A 19,384-nucleotide genomic window follows, 5' to 3' on the forward strand; every position below is an offset into this window, starting at 1 on the left:
CACATGACAGGGGTGATGTGATGTCATTACGGCAGTACAACGGCTGACTCCACATACCGCCATTTTGATTCCTGTGTCGTTCAGGCCAGACATATCGTTGAACCTGTCATGTATCACAATCTGCATGCTCTACCTTGACGTTTTTCATTCAGTGTGAAACACAAATAAACACATGAAACACATGAAGTAAAAAACGTAAAAATAAGAATCGTTTATAACACTCGATTGTTATCGTGGCTGTGGTTGTTGTGTTTGTGGGTTGCTTCTGTGTAGTTTTATATATTTTGATATTGTTTCGCACAATATCACTACTGTTTATATAATTTTGTATGCTGTTCCGTGTCTTTCTGAAAGGTTTCTACTGTCGTAGAATAATAAATGTTTCTATTCAAACTGCTGTGTGAATAAACCATATATTAACGCTTCTTCCTCTTCTTCAAACTTACAAAGAGACTTTTAGAACTGGCAAATTCGTGATTAAACAAACTATTTTTTACGGCGTAGATATTTGGTTCCTGTGTTTACAGCGTTTGTCTCTCCGTATGTATGTATGTCCCTCACATATTTATCCTACATATTGGGTGAGTTTTATAGCCGACAATTATACTTCTGAAAGGTAGAATGTAATGCCATTTGGCTTTGCCAGTTATGCTTCTTTCAACATCCTTTAGGGAGCGTTCATATATTACGTTATATACTTGCTTGTAGCAAATTATCACACTTGATGATTGGGGGGAACTGAAATTATGACAACAGGGTGATGATATATGACGGGCTGGGAGAGGGTGGGTGCATATCCCCCAGATCATATATAATTAAAACTTTGATTAAGGGCTCTTGTGACTGCCTCCAACCACCCTAAGCCTGGTGTTGGCTTAACGGTTAGGGTGGAGGGCTTGGGATCTTCGGGTCCTCAGTTTGAATCCCGGTCTGCTGTTTGGATTTATGCCAGGAAGAGGAACGACAGACGCGCTTTTCATTGTGAGGCAGTTGCAGGAGAAGTACATGGAGAAGAGAAAGAAGTTGTTTCTTGGGTTTGTTGATCTGGAGAAAGCATTCGATAGGGTTCCACGCAAAGTATTGACATGGGCATTGAGGAAGTTAGGAGTGGAGGAATGTTTGATCAGAGTAGTGATGGCAATGTACAAAAGAGCGCGCACAGCTGTAAGGACGAAGGACGGGAACAGTGGTGAGTTTGAGGTGAAGGTGGGAGTGCATCAGGGGTCGGTACTCAGTCCACTACTATTTGTAGCTGTGATGGAGGTGCTGGCTCAGAACGTAAAGGAGGGTTTACCGTGGGAGTTGTTGTATGCAGATGATCTGGTGTTGATTGTGGAAAGTATGGATGGACTGAAAGAAATGATGAACAAGTGGAAGGAATGTATGGAGACGAATGGTCTGAAGGTGAATATCGGAAAGACGAAGGTGATGGCAAGTGGTAAAGCATGTGGTGAGGTGGAAAGAACTGGGAAGTGGCCTTGTGCTGTGTGTAGGAAGGGTGTCGGAGTGAACTCCATTCAATGTACAATGTGCGCTGAGTGGGTTCATCAAAAATGTAGTGGTCTGAGAGGGTCATTAACCAGTGTGGCAGCTACATTCAAATGCAAGGTGTGCACAGAGGGAGCTGCAGATGGAGGAAATGTTGAGTTGGATCTTGGAGACGGCGTGAAGCTGGAAGGTGTGAAAACATTTTGCTACCTCGGAGACATGCTGAATGGTGAAGGTGGATCAGACTCGGCAACTGTTGCTCGAGTGAGATGTGCATGGAAGAAGTTTCGGGAACTGAGTGGCATGCTGATGATGAGGGGAGTGTCGTTGAAGCTGAAGGGAAAGGTTTATGCTGCATGTGTGAGAAGTGTTATGATTTATGCGAGTGAGACATGGGTAATGAACGTAGAGCAGCAACGAAGGTTGGAAAGGGTGGAAATGCGAATGGTTCGACGGATGTGCGGAGTATCGTTGAGAGAGAGGAAGGCAAATGATGAATTGCGAAAGATGATGGGAATAGAGCCTGTGATTGATGCTGTGAAGAGGAACAGGTTGAGATGGTTTGGTCATGTGTTGAGGAAGGATGAAAGTGACTGGTTGAGAAGAGTGATGGCAATGAATGTAGAAGGAAGTAGAGGACGGGGAAGACCGAGAAAGACTTGGCTAAAGATGGTGGAAGAAGAAATGCGGGCAAGGGGGTTAACAAGGAGAGATGCAGAAAATAGGGCAAGATGGAGAACATTGTCATGGGGACCGCAAGGCTAACCCCCGCTCTCGCAGGGAAAATGGCCTTAAAATGCATGTTGTGTTGTGTTGTTGTCTGCTGTTGAATTAACACCAGGTGGGGTTGACTCAGCCTGTCATCCTTCAGAGGTCGGTAAAATGAGTACCAACTCACTGGGTCCTCTCTCAAGGAGGTTGTTGGCGGGATTTGCATTCCGGCCGCCGTAAAACACCTCATTTCATAACACACACGGTGGTGTGTGTCAGGATGGTGCTGAGGTCACTTTGATAGTGTTGACTAACTGACCAACATATAGAATAAACCAGTGTCTCAATGCAATCTCTTCACTTCCATGGTGACAGACAGCTTCGAGACTTAGAGGACTTCAAAATAATTTAATACTTACATTATTTGCTGACTGGTATCTCCACCCACGTCATACTATCCTCTTCAACTAAAATATTAAACAAGCCCGGCTACGCCGCTGTTAGACTTTCGGTCTTGTTTTTCTCCTACCTTCTTCCATCTCCCATTTTCCTCTCTGCTGAGTCTCTTCTTTGCATAAAGCTTTAGGCCAGCCAGATGTGACTTTGTTTTCCTTTCAATTTGTGACCTTTGTTGTGACAAATCTACCCTGAATTGGGTTGAATTGATGTTTCAGTAATTTATAGATCTATGTAAATGGGAGACAGTTTCAAGTATGTGTGATACACACCTTGCTTAGGCTGTCGTACTTCGAGAGCAACTTGTCGTTGCATTGTTGAACTTGTGGTTACAAACGTTGTTCCATCCCAATCCCACAACTAAAGTCAAAAAGATGTTCGTGATGGTAATCCAAAGAGGATTATGGTGTCCTATTGTGGTGTCATGCCTACCTTTGGTTGTTTTTTGTAATTTCATCCCTCTGTGTTTTTACATTATCTTAATGGTTTCATGCCTCCGCCGACGAAGTCGCCAGAGGCATTATGTTTTCAGGTTGTCAGTCTGTCCGTCCATCCGTCCGTAATAGGCTTTCGTTACCGCTATATCTTGAGAACGGCTAAAGGGATCTTAGTCAACCTTGGCACAGGTATGTATAATGAGGTAAAGATTAACTGATTAGATTTTGGGGTCAAAGGTCAGAGGTCATGTTAGGTAAAAATGCTGTTACCCTTATAACTTGTGAACCAGTGATGGGATTCTGACAAAATTTGGTACACTTGTGTAGAATGATGTAAAGATGAACTGATTAGATTTTGGGGTCACGAGGTCAAAGGTCAAAGTCTGCAATAGGTCTATAACTTGAGAATGGCTGAAGTTATCTAATTCAAACTTGATACAGTTATGTATAATGATGTAAAGATTACCTGATTAGATTTTGGGGGTCCTGAAGTCAAAGGTCAGAGGTCATGTCAGGTAAAAATATGAACTTCTGAACAGCTGAAGGGATTTAAATTAAAACTTGGTACAGGGATGTATAATGATGTAAACATGAACTGTTTAAATTTTGGGGTCAATAAGTCAGAGGTCATGTCAGGTAAAAATGTGATAACTTGGGCACAGCTGATTGGATTTAAATCAAACTTGATACAAGTATTATAATGATGTAATAATGTGGTCGGAGGCATATCGGTCAATGTCGTGACGTCGAAGAGTGCCGTTCTAGTTTTTTTTCTTATATAAGATGCTACCGTTGGAAAGCTAATAATCTATGTACTTGGAACAAAAATTACTTCCTTTAATCACAGTTCCCTGCCTGTTTTAAAAGCTTGTATTTCTGGGATTAAGGAAGAAGAAGAAGAAGAGGGACCTCGAACTTTAATTTAGCGGTTCCAATGGTAACGTTTATTCTACCACAGCAGGTGCCCTTTTCAAGAACATGGGAGGGGCACACAAAAGGAAGTATAACAATACTTCTCGAAGCAATATAAACACAGTATATAAAAGTACACGGAACGAGCACACTAACAACAGAAACTTCGTGTTATACTTCATTTTACATCTGTATTGGCACTCTGATAGTTATGTAATATGTTTGTCAAGTACAACCTGCTGTCTTTCGATTAAACCAATCAGCGAAACGAAGGGATGTACGCCTAATAATAATAATAATAATAATAATAATAATAATATTTCCCTTGCAAGGAACTTCAACATAGGAGGAGGCTATTCAGCCCATTAAGTCTGCGCCAGAGTTGCCAAGTGTGGTTATTTGTCTGTGCCCTTTCCCTTTAAATGCTTAGCATCACACAAGGATGCAGCACGTTCCATTATTAGGCTTCGGCACGACTTGGCCGGGGTTCGAACCACCAATCTTCCAGACTCAAAGCGGACACTCTAACCATTACTCCAGCGAGGCTTGTTAAAGATTTGTCATATTTCATGACCAAAAGTAGTTTTCAGTTTGTACAAGTATGTTTTGATGAAATATTACTTTGGCATACTAATTAAACTAGCAATTAGTGTTTTCCATCTTTATATGAATACAAATGATTGAAATAGCTTGTCAATCAATGTCTGATAGTTTTACTGTGCAATGGAATATCTTGTTTGAATATCTATCTTCCTTTCTCTTCGTCCTTTCAGTTACAAGGCTGCCCCTTTCTTCGTTCTTGATGAAATTGATGCCGCTCTGGATAACACCAATATTGGCAAGGTGTGTTTCAATGGAAATTCAAATTGATAATGGACCACTAAAAAAGCAGTTATTGGTTGACCCCATATTCTATATGTTGGGGCAAAGTCCCATGGAGGACGTTTAAAGGATTCCTTGACCCAACATACATGGGGCAACCTTCTGAACTTTGTCCACTCCTTGTGCAGGTTGCCAACTACATCAAAGAGCAGTCTGTGGAGAATTTCCAGGCCATTGTGATCTCGTTAAAGGAGGAATTCTACACACGTGCTGATGCTCTCATTGGTGTATACCCTGAGGTATGATCGCTCGGTGTGTCCCCTTTCAAGCTGCAAAAGTGCGATGCATCAGGCATGGTCTGTGAAAGTATTCTATTTTAGACTTGTGTCTTGGCTGACATGATGGATGTTCAAATTGTTTTGGCAAATGGAACATTGAGTGTATAGTGTTGAGCAAATTTTGTTCAATAAAAAGTCTCTGTGATAGAGTGTCGCGGAAAAGGCTCTGCGATAGTGTCGTGTTAAAGGCTCTGCGACAGTGTCGCGTTAAAGGCTCTGCAATAGAGTGTCGCGGAAAAGGCTCTGCGATAGTGTCGCGTTAAAGGCTCTGCAATAGAGCATCATGGAAAAGGCTGTGCTATAGTGTCGCGGAAAAGGCTCTGCGACAGTGTCGCGGAAAAGGCTCTGCGACAGTGTCGCGGAAAAGGCTCTGCGACAGTGTCACGGAAAAGGCTCTGCGACAGTGTCGCGGAAAAGGCTCTGCGACAGTGTCACGGAAAAGGCTCTGCGACAGTGTCGCGTTAAAGGCTCTGCAATAGAGTGTCGCGGAAAAGGCTCTGCGATAGTGTCGCGTTAAAGGCTCTGTGACAATGTCGCGTTAAAGTTTCTGCGATAGAGTGTCGCGGAAAAGGCTCTGCGATGGAGTGTCGCGGAAAAGGCTCTGCGATGGAGTGTCGTGGTAAAGGCTCTGCGATGGAGTGTCGCGGAAAAGGCTCTGCGATAGAGTGTCGCGGAAAAGGCTCTGCGATAGAGTGTCGCAGTAAAGGCTCTGCAACAGTGTCGCTGTGAAGGCTCTGCGATAGAGTGTCGTGGTAAAGGCTCTGCGATGGTGTCGCGGAAAAGGCTCTGCGATGGTGTCTCGGAAAAGGCTCTGCGATAGTGTCTCGGAAAAGGCTCTGCGATAGTGTCTCGGAAAAGGCTCTGCGATAGTGTCTCGGAAAAGGCTCTGCGATAGTGTCTCGGAAAAGGCTCTGCGATAGTGTCGCGGAAAAGGCTCTGCGATAGTTTCGCGGAAAAGGCTCTGCGATAGTGTCGCGGGAAATGCTCTGCGATAGTGTCGCGGAAAATGCTCTGCGATAGTGTCGCGGAAAATGCTCTGCGATAGTGTCGCGACAAGAGTTGTGGAACTATTTGAGGGAGAGATCTGTGCCAGAGAAAATGTGAAGCTGATCCAGGATATATACGATGGGTGCTCTACACAAGTGGGGAGCAGTATTGAGTGGTGCATTGTTTCAGGGTGGAAGTCAGTGTACATGTCGGCTCTGTGTTGAGCCCAATTTTGGTTGTTATTGTAGTGGATGTTCTGACAGCTGATGTGAGAACACAGCAGGCACCATGGAGTACGTTGTTTGTCGATGACAGCGTTGTGTGCTGAAAGTTTGGAAGGGTGGATGAAGGCCTTGGAATATCGGGGCCTGAGGATTAGTTGGTCAAAGACAGAGTACATGAGATGTACAGTGAGTGGTGAAGTCGTAGAGGGAAACAGAGTGGTGATGCAAGCGGAAAAGATAAAGGAAGTGCAGAAATTTAAGTATTTGGGGTCAGTGATACAGCAGGATGGTGAGTTAGATGGGAAGATGAGTGTTAGGATACAGGCAGGATGAAGTAACTGGAAAAGGTTACAGGTGTGCTTTGTGATGGAACGATGCCGATGGGACTGAAGTGAAAGGTGCATAGAATGGCAGTGAGGCCGGTGCTGTTGTATGGTGTGGAGACATGGCCGATGATAAGCTTTGAGCGAAGATTAGATGAGACTCAGGTGAGGATTTTGAGATGGGTTGTGTTGTAATGTGAGAATATCATGCGAGGAAAGAATAGACCAGAGGAACTATGAAGATGGTTGAAGCTTAAAATAAGGTACAGTGAAGTAGATTGCGATGGTATGGGTGTGTGATTAGGAGTATGTGGGCAGAATGAGGATGCCACCTGGAAAGAGATGGTATCACAGTCTGAAGACGAGATAGTGTGGTTGTGTGGAAGCAGCCATGAAGGAGAAAGCTGTGGATAAAGAATGGGTATACGGTAGACGCAAATGGTGGAGCAGGATCCGTGTCTGACCCACTTGAAGTGGGCTAATAATGCTGAAGAAGAATAAGATATGGTGCCTGCATATTGAAGAATAAACAAAACAAATGCTGTTTTCTTGACTATTGAGTTTGGATCTAAGAACATTTTGAAGTGTGTGTGTGCGTGCGGTGCATGCGTGTGTGCCATATAGAACTTTCCCATCATTGTGAAAAAATTGTAGCTTTGATTTTAATTGCATATTTCTGTGTGAGCATGTTTGTCTTGTCAAATGCGAGAATCCTGTAGCTTTATTTCATTTTTTGGTCATTACTGTATTTCTTTTGCAGCAAGGAGATTGTGTCATCAGCAAAGTGTTGACCTTTGACCTGACTCAGTTTCCTGAGCCTGGTCCGACCGAGATGGAAACTGGGATGCCGTGCTGAAGTTGGTTCCTTTTTTTTCGTCTGCTCTCCTTGCTGTTTGCATGTTGGGAATGTATCACAAATCTTTCCGTACGTTTGGCTTGCTCGGGCCCAAGAGTTGTGAGCAGTGCCGTGCATGGACATCAATTTGTGAGCCATGGCAAGCGTTCAGAATTTGAATTGCAAAGATTTTTGCTGTGGTCAAAACTTATCCTGTTTTAGTGTTTGTCCTCGGTGTCAGTGACTTCCCAAGCAATACACTCCTTGGTGTATTTTTGCCATGATATTTTGACTTACAGAAGTGGTGCCACATTTCTATTGTGAGATTAACAAGCTAAATCTACACTTACCAAGCTCCCTTGGTCCTCCATTTTGGATATTTTTGAAGGTAGCATTCTGATATAGTGATATCACAGTGATTTATCTTTATGCTGCTGCTTATGAATTTATCATCTTGGTGTCTCAGAGGTTGTGGATATTTTTTTTAGCTCATTATGACTGCCTGGGAGATGTAATGGGGGTGGGGTAATGGGGGCTGGGAGCATCATTGAACCTGTTAGGTTAACGATGCTCTACAAGGTGGTCTGTCTTCTGGTCACCCTTGTTTGATCATGTGTTGTGATGTTCTTAATTTGATTTGCGCAGGATAAGGAGAATACTTTTTAAAATATTATGCAAGGTTGACCTAGTGGGTGTTGCTTCTCAAAGGATCAGACCCTGAAGTCTGGCACCACGTGGTTTCCTGTTGTCGGCGTAGTGCTGTCCAGTGCAGCTGCATTTCACTTTATGGCCTCCAGCCAGCGATGCACGTAATCTGTTTGGAAAACGAATAATGTCAGAGAAAAGTAAAATGTGCATTTTTAGCTTTTGTAAACTGCTCTCATAGTAAAGATCAACAGAATGTAAAATCGAGTAATCATGTTCACAGATATGGATGAAATATTTCTCAGTGAGATTGTTTTTCTTGAAAAAAATTTTTTTTTTTTGAATGCACACATTTTGTGCTCCTTTGTTTTTAACTCGAGAGCTCTCTCTCTATTTGTAGTTTTCAACATTTTTGTTTGTAGTACTTTGTATACTCTGAATAAATCATCGTTTCTTTTATTGCCTGGACTGCTGCAATGAATTTCTTGGAGTTTCCATCTCAGAAATCCTTTTTGCAAAGGGATTAAAACTTTCAAATGGATTGTATCCGAGGACACGTGATTGTATACATTGTAGAGCCATTGTTTTTGGGCTTATAACATTTGCATTTGAAGTCAAAGGAAATGCGATGGATTTCCTCCATTATAAATTCAGTTGCTCATTCTCTGTGCGACTTTGCCCAGCTGTTTGAAAGATCTACCCACAACAAAGCTTCGGCGCTGGAATGCGAGGCATTACGCTATCCACAAGCCACGCTCATGAATTTTCTTGTCCACTTGTACCAAGAGCGCAGCCTTGCCCTTTTCAGAAGGCATTTCCTTACGGCCCAACGAGTTGCAATTGAACGGCTGTGAGCTCCAAAGAGTGCTTTGTTTGTTTGTTTTGACTTTGATCTCCACTTTTCTTTATTCTATCAAGCCAGCCGAGCCCTCGGCAGATTTCGGGCCGGACGGGAGTCTGGGCAAACATTCTACTTGCTTCGGTGAATAAGCTTCTGTTGAACCGACAAACTCTGCTTTCCATATTGCCAATCAAAATGTCGAATTTCCGACATCGTTTTGAAATGGCTTTCTTGCAGCTGCTCCTAACAGGTACGTTCCCATCCTTCACGATGGAGTGTACAGCTCAACAAAAAAAATGGTAATAAATGCTTGCATTTGTGCCTTTGTATTCTTATCTCTTTTCTATTCTGTGCAAGAATCTACAAAATATGAGCGAAATCCAAATTTACGTTTATGGATTAATTGTAATGTTGCTTCTCCGATGATGTGAAATGAATGGATCACTGTCAGTTTTTCACATATCCGAGCAGTCTGCTCCACCAAGCTGTGACGTTAGATCCATTTAAATTGCCCAAGATCAAAGTGAACTTTATACTTTAGAGTCTCTGCATTTTCTTGACTGCTGATAAATTTTGCTCGACTGCCAGAGCAATGCAGGTTGATCTGAGCTAATGTGGGTTGCTTTGCAAAACCCTTTGGAAAAACTTTTCAGGAACTGAACTCGTTCGATTGACCACCACTAATTGGGAATATTCGTATTTGAAACTGAAAGTGCCGCCAACTCTGGTTGCTGCCCAGCCAAGGACCGCTATTTCAATTACCAAGTGGTCTCAATCCGGGACTGTGCAGGCATCGTGTCCAAAACTATGTACAAAAGGACACACAACGCCTACACAGACCTGGATGAAAACCGCTCAATGTTTTGTATGCTGGACCTTGAGCCTTGCAACAAATTTAATTGGTGGTGCCTTAATTTTTCAAGTGACCAACATGGATACAAGTCAGGAGACGACGATGGTTCACGAGCGAGCGGTATTATCTGTTATGACATTAGTTAGCTACACAATACCGAAAATTCGGTTCGATTCCAACAACTTTGAAAATTTGACCTTTGTGACCTTCAAAGGTCGAAGATTCTGAAATTTGTTGGAAAACTTGTATTTCATGATGTATGTGATAATATAAGATCATGTATGACATTTCACCTTATCAGGAAGCGAACAATGTAATAAAACCATCAAAAATCGACTTTTTTTTAAATTTCGTGACCTTGACCTTGACCTTGGGGCGAAAATGAAAAATTGAGCTCTGTGGGGCTAGACACATGACATTGGCCTAACCAAATACCGAAACCCCTGTCAGATTCCACCAAACCCTTCGGAGAAGATGTTGCTTGAACTTGATTACCCCCTAAAAAGACATCTTTTTCAGGCGTAGCTCCGCCCACAATGGGCGCAATACGCCCACTCTAGGCAGGACACAACTAGATCATGATATCAACCTCCCACCCAAGTTTCATCAAGATCGGATGATATCATCGGGTAGTTATGCTGCGGACAGACAGACAGACAGACACCCATGACGAATATAGTGGTCACTGTTTGATAACTCGTGAACCAATAGAGGATAATTCTGATACCAAGTGAATGAATCAATATCAACCTTTTGAAACTTCAATTCTAGTCTGGTTAAAGCGCGCTAAGCGGACCCGATCAGACCTCTGTCTTTTGTAATGTATTTCCTACCCGTGAAAGCCAAAGTGTGCATGTTTACGTTCTTATCTGTTATCTAAAAATGCAAGCTATTGTTATTCTCAGCACTAAAGATCTCCCGAAACTTGCAGATTAGCCTGCAGAATCTAGGGCTTTTTCATTCTTTCCCATCACATTCCAGGCATGACTGTTGTGGTGACATCTCCAGTGGATTCTCTGCAGCACTGCTGCGACAATGGTCGAAACTGGGCCAAGGATAAGGACCACTGCAATAGTATCCAGCCGCTCCAGAGCAACACTGTTGATGGGATTTGCAGGTTTGTTGGTCTTTCTGATGTTGCTCTTGATGACTTGGGTGATATTTTTTGTAAAGAGAGCCATAGGTTTTGGAGGCATTTGGTCAGGAGAATAATGCCGAGGGTGCTTATTAATGAATTACTAATATGGATGAATCCTTTCAGCTTTTCACCAGTGCATTAATATGCAGCAAATCCCCCTCGGGTGGTTGATCTTTTATACAAATAGTTTTGTAAAGCAAATAAAGAGCAGAAGCTTGGAACAACAGAACAACCTGATCTCCAAAAGAGGCACCCACTTCATTGATGCCATTCGAACACGAGAACACCCATGTCACCACCTGCCCAATCACCCACCCCACCCCTCAGACACAAAGATATCTCACCAGAAACTTATTATAACAACATATTTTCAAATGCGCCAGCTCCTCCTGCAAACAACATCTCGGGAAGAAAACATTCACAATCTCATCGCCAACCATCGCTTTGCAACAACAGCACGACTGCTCATGCTGTCACCTTGAACTTTATACTGTGCATCACTTAACGACACCTTTCTCTCACCTCGCACAATACAGACAGCTATTTAACATTTCCTCTCTCCTCGATCTCTGGGGGAATGAAGTAGGAGTATCTGGCTTCCTTGGAGATGTGGGCTGTCAGTGAGGATGCCTGGGGCTGGTGATGATGGTGATGATGGTGATGATGGTGATGATGATGATGATTGATCTTGCAGTTAATGTGTGACTGGATATTGCCATTTTTCAATGCTCTTCCAGTGCATATGACAAATCATTTATTAATGAGTGAAGATGTATAATGGAGATTCAAATAGTTTTCTCATCAAGACTTACAACAGCTGTCCAAAGATTTACAACAGCTGTCCAATAAATGCCGACTTTTTAAATTTTAAAATGACAAAAACTATACGTGTGTGTGTGTGTGTGTGTGTGTGTGTGTGTGTGTGTGTGTGTGTGTGTGTGTGTGTGTGTGTGTGTGTGTGTGTGTGTGTGTGTGTGTATGTGTGTGTGTGTGTGTGTGTGTGTGTGTGTGTGTGTGTGTGTGTGTGTGATTATGAAAAAAGGGGCACATCAAAAGAAAGAGTGGTAAAAAGCTGTAAAATGACTCCCCCCTACCCCCATCTCCAATTCTGAAATGCTACCAGGAGCCTGCTGGCGATCTTTCTTTGGTGTTGTCGACCCAACTGCAATGGGTTTATCATGGGTCTTCGGGGCCACATTATTTATTTTTTCTTTGTAAGGAACATTGCTTCAAAAAGGGGACCACGGTGCCAGAAAAAGGCCAACCCCTGCTTTGCGGAGAAAAATGGCCTCGAAAGGTGGTTCTTATACAAAGTCGAGGCTCGTATCAGAGCTAACACATAGAACATAGAATAATGGGAGTGGGAGACGAGAGGGGGAGAACTCGCACTCTCCCTCACAACCCTAAAGCACCAATCGCCTCCCCACTTCAAGCCTTCAAACCCGTTTCCAACCCCACCTCCCCACCCCTCACCACCTCCCCCACCACCACCACAACTACGAAAACTCCCACCCCCACCGAAACTCCCACCCCCACCGAAACTCCCACCCCCACCGAAACTCCCACCACCACCGAAACTCCCACCCCCACCGAAACTCCTCACCAACCCCCCTCTCCAAAGCCTCTAACCCTAGCCTCCGAACTCTCCTATATTTGCTCCCCGCACTATACTAATCCTGTTTGGGGGTGGATTGGGTGCTAGGAAAGATCACGTCACATGACTTAGTTTCCTCGGCTTAAGATGAAGATCAGTCAAGTGATCACCTCTTGGCCTGGCACTCGCTTGCTTTGGGGACTCCATTCTGTATGGTGGCGCGACTTTGGACATGAGAGTCTTTGAAGCGGCTGACTTGCGGACGATTTAAAGCCGCTCACCGGAATCGAACCGGGCAACCGGAATCGACCGACGACTGACAGTATATTGGTTAATGATGCACCCCTAACTGTGCACCGATCATTATTAAAAAAAAATAACCACCTTTAGAGGCCATTTTTCCCCGCAAAGCGGGGGTTGGCCTTTTTCGGGAACCGTGGTTGTGGTTGTTTTTTGGTCCCCTTTTTGAAGCAATGTTTTACGGCCGGATGCCCTTCCTGATGCCAACCCTTTTTGCCGCCTTTAACGACAAACAGGGAATTACCAGTGAACTGGTACTCAATTAGCCGACCTCGGAAGGATGACAGGCTGAGTCAACCCCCCTGGCGTTAATTCAGCGATCGACCGGGATTCAAACCCAGGATCCTAAGATCCCAAGCTGGCACCCTAGCCGCTAGCCCAACACCAGGGTTTCGATCATTAACCAGTATAAAGCTGTAACCAGTTTCGATCATTAACCGATCATTAACCAGTATAAAGCTGTAAGGTTAAAAATCACGAAGTGCATGGAACAGTGATGTCGTCCTGACGAGCCCCAAAAAGGGAGAAACTAGTTGGCAGCTTCACCTTTCATCTGCTTGTTGACAGCATTTGATCTTGTCGTCTTTGCACTGCAAGAGGCCTTTCTGGGGCTGCAGTCATGAGTCGTCGTGACGGTATTGTTGTCCAAGTCAGAGAACAAAAGGAAATATCTTCATATTATAAATAAATTATGATCCTTCCATTCTGTATTGTCTGGGCCCATTTGTCCTTTGGAAAGCCTTTACGTATTTTCCTCTGTTGTCTCTTTCTTAAATGTTTCTTTCAAAGTCAAACAAGGCCTTGAGGTGTAAGGTGCGAAGCTGGCAATTGGCATCATGGCAGTGGATGGAAAAACGGTTTGGCTAATGAATTGAGCGGTTGGCCACTTGGCTTCGGTTGGGCACGTTGCCGAGAGAAGTGATTCAACAAGGCAAATGCATATGAAATAGCTCCCTGGATTCGGAGGAGGAGTTTTGTCTTCCCCTTGGTGCTGCTGTGTTGTTCCTCACCGAACAAGTTGTCCCTTTTTCCTTCCTCGGTTGGCGTGCAGAACGATCAGTCGCCCTCCCCCATTTATTAAATCTGGTTAATTCCATTAACTTGTCGGTTGGTTCGAGGTTCGTCATTGGGCTATAAACCACGGCATGGTTAAAAAGCACCACTGTGGGAAATTGGTGCTATATTCCCTAACAGGAGGCCTTATAAAACCACTGTCAGATTATCCAAACCACCATTCAGGCTCATCCCGTTTTAATATGGACGATCCAGATACAGTGGCGGATTCTTAGTTAGAGCTATCTGTATGCCGAAAACTGAAGTAAAGATCTATTCGGCTTTCCCGGCGGATGGTGTATGGTCTCTTTCGGTGATCCGTCACTAAAATGACGATTGTGCAGGTGGAGGATTTGACCTCAAGTCCACCCGACGGTCCACTGTAACATTGCTTTGTCAGGATTGGGATCGGGACACTGATCTGAATTCGCTGACCATAACAATATGTATACCACCGGTGTATTACGATTGAGATACCAAAAATTGTATTTTTGCACTATTGTTAGTATCTTGGTCCAATAACATTTTTGAATGCTCCTTGTACTTAAAAGTTGAAATAATGGAGATGGAGTTCAAGGTGAAAACGATGATGCTTCTGGTGATGTTATTATCCATTCGAGTTTAATATTATCCATTATTCAATCATTCTAGTTAGGAGTGGAGGAATGGTTGATCAGAGTAGTGATGGCAATGTACAAAAGAGCGTGCACAGCTGTAAGGACGAAGGACGGGAACAGTGGTGAGTTTGAGGTGAAGGTGGGAGTGCATCAGGGGTCGGTACTAAGTCCACTACTATTTGTAGCTGTGATGGAGGTGCTGGCTCAGAACGTAAAGGAGGGTTTACCGTGGGAGTTGTTGCATGCAGATAATCTGGTGTTGATTGCAGAAAGTATGGATGGACTGAAGGAGAAGATGAACAAGTGGAAGGAATGTATGGAGACAAAAGGTCTGAAGGTGAATATCGGAAAAACGAAGGTGATGGCAAGTGGTAAAGCATGTGGTGAGGTGGAAAAAACTGGGAAGTGGCCATGTGCTGTGTGCAGGAAGGGTGTCAGAGTGAATTCCATTCAATGTACAATGTGCGCTGAGTGGGTTCATCAAAAATGTAGTGTTTGAGAGGGTCATTAACCAGTGTGGCAGCTACATTCAAGTGTAAGGTGTGCACAGAGGGAGCTGCAGATGGAGGAAATGTTGAGTTGGATCTTGGAGATGGCGTGAAGCTGGAAGGTGTGAAAACATTTTGTTACCTTGGAGACATGCTGAATGGAGAAGGTGGATCAGACTCAGCAACGGTTGCTCGAGTGAGATGTGCATGGAAGAAGTTTCGGGAACTGAGTGGCGTGCTGACGAGGAGGGGAGTGTCATTGAAGTTGAAGGGAAAGGTGTATGCTGCATGTGTGAGAAGTGTTATGATTTATGGGAGCGAGACATGGGTAATGAATGTAGAGCAGCAACGAAGGCTGGAAAGGGTGGAAATGCGAATGGTTCGGTGGATGTGTGGAGTATCGTTGAGAGAGAGGAATACAAATTATGAATTGCGAAAGATGATGGGAATAGAGCCTGTGATGGATGCTGTGAAGAGAAACAGGTTGAGATGGTTTGGTCATGTGTTGAGGAAGGATGAAAGTGACTGGTTGAAAAGAGTGATGGAAATGAATGTAGAAGGAAGTAGAGGATGGGTAAGACCGAGAAAGACCTGGCTAAAGATGGTCGAAGAAGAAATGCGGGCAAGGGGGTTAACAAGGGGAGATGCAGAAAATAGGGCAAAATGGAGAACATTGTCATGGGGACCGCAAGGCTAACCCCCGCTCTTGCGGGGAAAATGGCCTTAAAATGCCTGTTGTTGTTGTATTCATTCATTCTAGTCTAGATGTTATTAAATAACTACAGACTTGGCATTTAATATGGAATATTTTTTTTGTGGGGGTGAACTTACTTTTCAAGATGTCTGAGAACCAAAAGTTCATTGTAATTATGTTGAAATTATTCTAGATTTTGTTAATGTGACCTTTAAAAGAAACAAAAACCACATTTGACATTTCGAAACAAATAAATTGATCCTTGAAAGTGATGTAAACTGATATCGAACTCAATTCATGGACAGTACTGTGTTAAACTTCTGTACGTTTTCCAGAAGTATCTCTTTATTTTGCACATTAGCCAAAAATTTTTTTAACAAAAACAAAAGTGAAATTACGACTGGGATTAGAGACAGTAAAATTACAGGTCAGTACTTCGTGTAACCCCCACGAGCATTCAGGAGAGCACGTACATGTTGAGGCATGCTATTCACGAGATTTGCCAAGGTTTGGACAGGAATCGCTTGCCATGCAGTGACGATAGCCTGCTGCAATTCACGCACAGAGGTCGGCTGCTGGTCCAAGTGGTCGATTTGACGCATTAATTCTGCCCACAAGTTCTCCATCGGATTCATATCCGGGGACATGGCAGGCCACGCCATATGCTCTACACCACAGTCAGCAAGAAAGTGTTGGATCATGCAAGCACGATGAGGCCGTGCATTGTCATCTTGGAAGACAAAGTTTCCTCGAAAGGCTGCACGAGCAAATGGAAACAATGCTTCTTCCAGAATGGCCCTGTACTTGAACTGGTTCAGGTTTCCATTCAGAACAACCAGGTCAGTTTTGCCCCCTGCATGAAAAGCAGCCCAAACGGTCACCCCACCACCTCAAGCTTGGACTCTTGGCACTATACAATCTTTGTTGTAGGCTTCATGCACTTGTCTGCACACGTGGACGCGGCCATCTTGACGATAGACCAGAAATCTAGACTCGTCACTGAAGATCACGTGATTCCATTGTCCTGGCTGCCATTGACGGTGCTCTCTGGCCCACTGCAATCGGCGCTGGCGGTGTTGTCTGGTCAGGCGTGGCTTTCTCAGGGGCCGCCTGGCACGATAGCCTGCTTGAACCAGTCATTGGTTGACTAGCCTTCTGGATACAGGCACATTTGTCAGTTGCTGCCACTCAGCCCTAAGCCGATTAGCTGACTTGGTACGGCCATTGCGGACTAACCGGTGCAGCTGGCGATCATCCCTCCTTGTGGTTCTGCGGGGACGTCCTGACCTCGGTATTGGAGTAGGGACACCCCTCTGAGCATTTCGTTTCAGGATCTTTGACACCTGACCTTGAGTGATGCCATACTGCCGAGCAATAGCACGCTGTTTCATGCCGTAATTTCGTAAAGCCACCACTCCATGACAAACAGCATTGTCGAGTTCACGGACCATCTCCAGAGGAAGCGGCAATAACCTTTGGAGACGTGCAGCAGTTGTTTTCCACGAATACAGAACGCAACAACCCTTGTATACCCGACTGTGAAGCCAATCATCAAATGCACCTCTCCGTACATTTTGCCACGCCACCTGTGATATAATCCTTTTGTTGACTTCTTGCTGCGACAGACAATCAGTGACATGGTTCTTTTAACAAATAAATCACCAAAGTGTAAAAGAAACTCACCAGATTGATATACTGAGTTAAGAAAGTAAACCCAAGTAAAGAAAAAAAAAATATGCCATATTAAATGCCAAGTCTGTCGTTTAAAATGGATTGTTGTTTTCTTCCTTGATTCATATCCACTGCCTGCAGCAACATGCAAGAGCGTTGCTGCATGGAGAAGATAAGTGAGGACCAGTGCCAGGCTGGGAAAGTTGCCGCCAACAACTCCACATCTTGTGTGTCCATCTCGTATCCTGGCTGCCCCAAAGGCCCATTTGAGGTGTGTCAGGCAAATAATACACAGGCATAGGAAAATTGCACCAATGCTATTTTATAGTTTGTGACATATTTTGTGCCTTCATTTCCTATAGGGTTTTAGAATTTCTATTTTTTAAACAGAAGTAGCATACAGTCACGTGAAAAAGTAAGTACACCCCATGTAAAGTTTTGACTTTTTCAACATATTTCAACATACAGCTATTTCATCTTCATTTCAACAATATTGAGAGATAAAGGTGATATAATATAACAAATATCATGAAACATTTACATTTTGTTGTCCATTGTATAATTTAAATAAACATAAATGCAAATTTCGCATGTGGAAAAAGTAAGTACACCCTTGGCTCTAATAATAATAATAATAATAATAATGCATTTATTTTATATAGCGCTTTTCAGGAAGCCCAAAGACGCTTTGACAGAGTGCAAAACATAATGCATAGCAAAACATAAAAACAATTGCAAAAAAAGAAGAATCAATAGGGAAATATTCAAAGCACAAAGGAGGGAGAAGGAGAGGAGATAGTCAGGGGTTAGATGCTGTGGGTTAAATGTTGAATGCAGTGTTGAACAGGTGGGTCTTGAGTGATGTTTTGAATGTGGTGAGTGAGGAGGAGTCTCTGATGGTGTGAGGTAGCAAGTTCCAGAGGGTGGGAGCAGCGATGGAGAAGGCCCTGTCCCCCCAGGATCTAAATTTGGTCCGGATGGGGGGGGTCAGGAGGTTGGTACCAGCAGAGCGGAGGTTGCGGGTGGGAGTGTGTCTGGAGAGGAGGTCAGCCAGGTAGGATGGGGCCAGGTTATGGAGGGCTTTGTATGTCAAGAGGAGGATTTTGTACTGGATTCTCTGGGGGTTGGGGAGCCAGTGAAGCTTGTAAAGGACGGGGGTGATGTGGTCACGGGTCCGGGAATGGGTGAGTAGACGGGCAGCGGAGTTCTGAATGTATTGGAGTTTATTGGTGATTGTTGAGGGTGAACCATAAAGGAGGCTATTGCAGTAGTCCAGACGGGAAGTGATGAAGGCATGGATGAGGGTTTCTGCAGCCACGGAGGAGAGGGATGGACGGAGACGGGCGATGTTTTTCAGGTGAAAGAAGGCTGTCTTTGTGATCTGTTTAGTGTATTTGTCGAAGGAGAGGGTTTGGTCAAAGATGATGCCAAGATTCCGGATGTGAGGGGAGGTGGATACTGGGACACCGTCGATGTTGAGGGCAAAGTTATGGGTGGACTTGGTGAGCGTTTTTGGGCCAATGATGATTATTTCAGATTTATCACAGTTAAGTTTGAGGAAGTTGATTTGAAGCCAGGATTTTTTTTTTTTTTTTTTTAATTTTTTTTTGTATACAAGATCGAGGCTCGTGAAAGAGCGAACATTAATCACACAGAAAGACAAACCGACACATAAAACATATAACATCGGGAGCGGTAGACAAGATGGGGAGAGAGGGGGAAGGACACAAACACAACATTTGAGAGCAGGGACCGAGAGACATGGAGACATCGAGAGATCTGAGAGAGGGCGAGGGCTTTGGGGGGGGGGGGGGCATGGGAAGGGGGCGGTGGGAGAGGTATAAAACATATGGACACTACCAGGACTTCCAGGAAAGAAGTTGGAATTTCAAACAAGGTGGATCTGGGGTGAATTAGCGGGGGTAGAAAAGATCAAGGTTTTGGATGGGGGAAGATA

General features: G+C 44.0%; 2 protein-coding genes across 3 annotated transcripts in view; both read left to right on the top strand.

Moving 5' to 3' along the window:
* Nucleotides 1–8,637, top strand: part of LOC137425135 (structural maintenance of chromosomes protein 1A) — a 139,390-nt gene extending 130,753 nt beyond the window's left edge. Inside the window, exons 25-27 of the mRNA XM_068113262.2 lie at nucleotides 4,778–4,847; nucleotides 5,015–5,125; nucleotides 7,459–8,637. Of these exons, the coding sequence (XP_067969363.1) occupies nucleotides 4,778–4,847; nucleotides 5,015–5,125; nucleotides 7,459–7,554 (277 nt within the window). The 3' untranslated portion in view covers nucleotides 7,555–8,637. The remainder of the gene's footprint in view (nucleotides 1–4,777; nucleotides 4,848–5,014; nucleotides 5,126–7,458) is intronic.
* Nucleotides 8,638–8,702: 65 nt separating this feature from the next.
* LOC137425132 (fibulin-1) overlaps nucleotides 8,703–19,384 on the top strand; it is an 87,404-nt gene continuing 76,722 nt past the window's right edge. Inside the window, exons 1-3 of one of the 2 annotated variants that reach the window (XM_068113254.2) lie at nucleotides 8,703–9,269; nucleotides 10,854–10,989; nucleotides 17,569–17,698. In XM_068113254.2, coding sequence (XP_067969355.1) covers nucleotides 9,215–9,269; nucleotides 10,854–10,989; nucleotides 17,569–17,698 — 321 coding nt within the window. In that variant the 5' untranslated portion in view covers nucleotides 8,703–9,214. The remainder of the gene's footprint in view (nucleotides 9,270–10,853; nucleotides 10,990–17,568; nucleotides 17,699–19,384) is intronic. The other variant, XM_068113255.2, reaches the window with a different exon arrangement.

The sequence above is a fragment of the Myxine glutinosa genome, chromosome 4, assembly GCF_964187855.1.
Source record: "Myxine glutinosa chromosome 4, kmMyxGlut1.1, whole genome shotgun sequence".
In the NCBI taxonomy this organism is placed as follows: Eukaryota; Metazoa; Chordata; class Myxini; order Myxiniformes; family Myxinidae; genus Myxine; species Myxine glutinosa.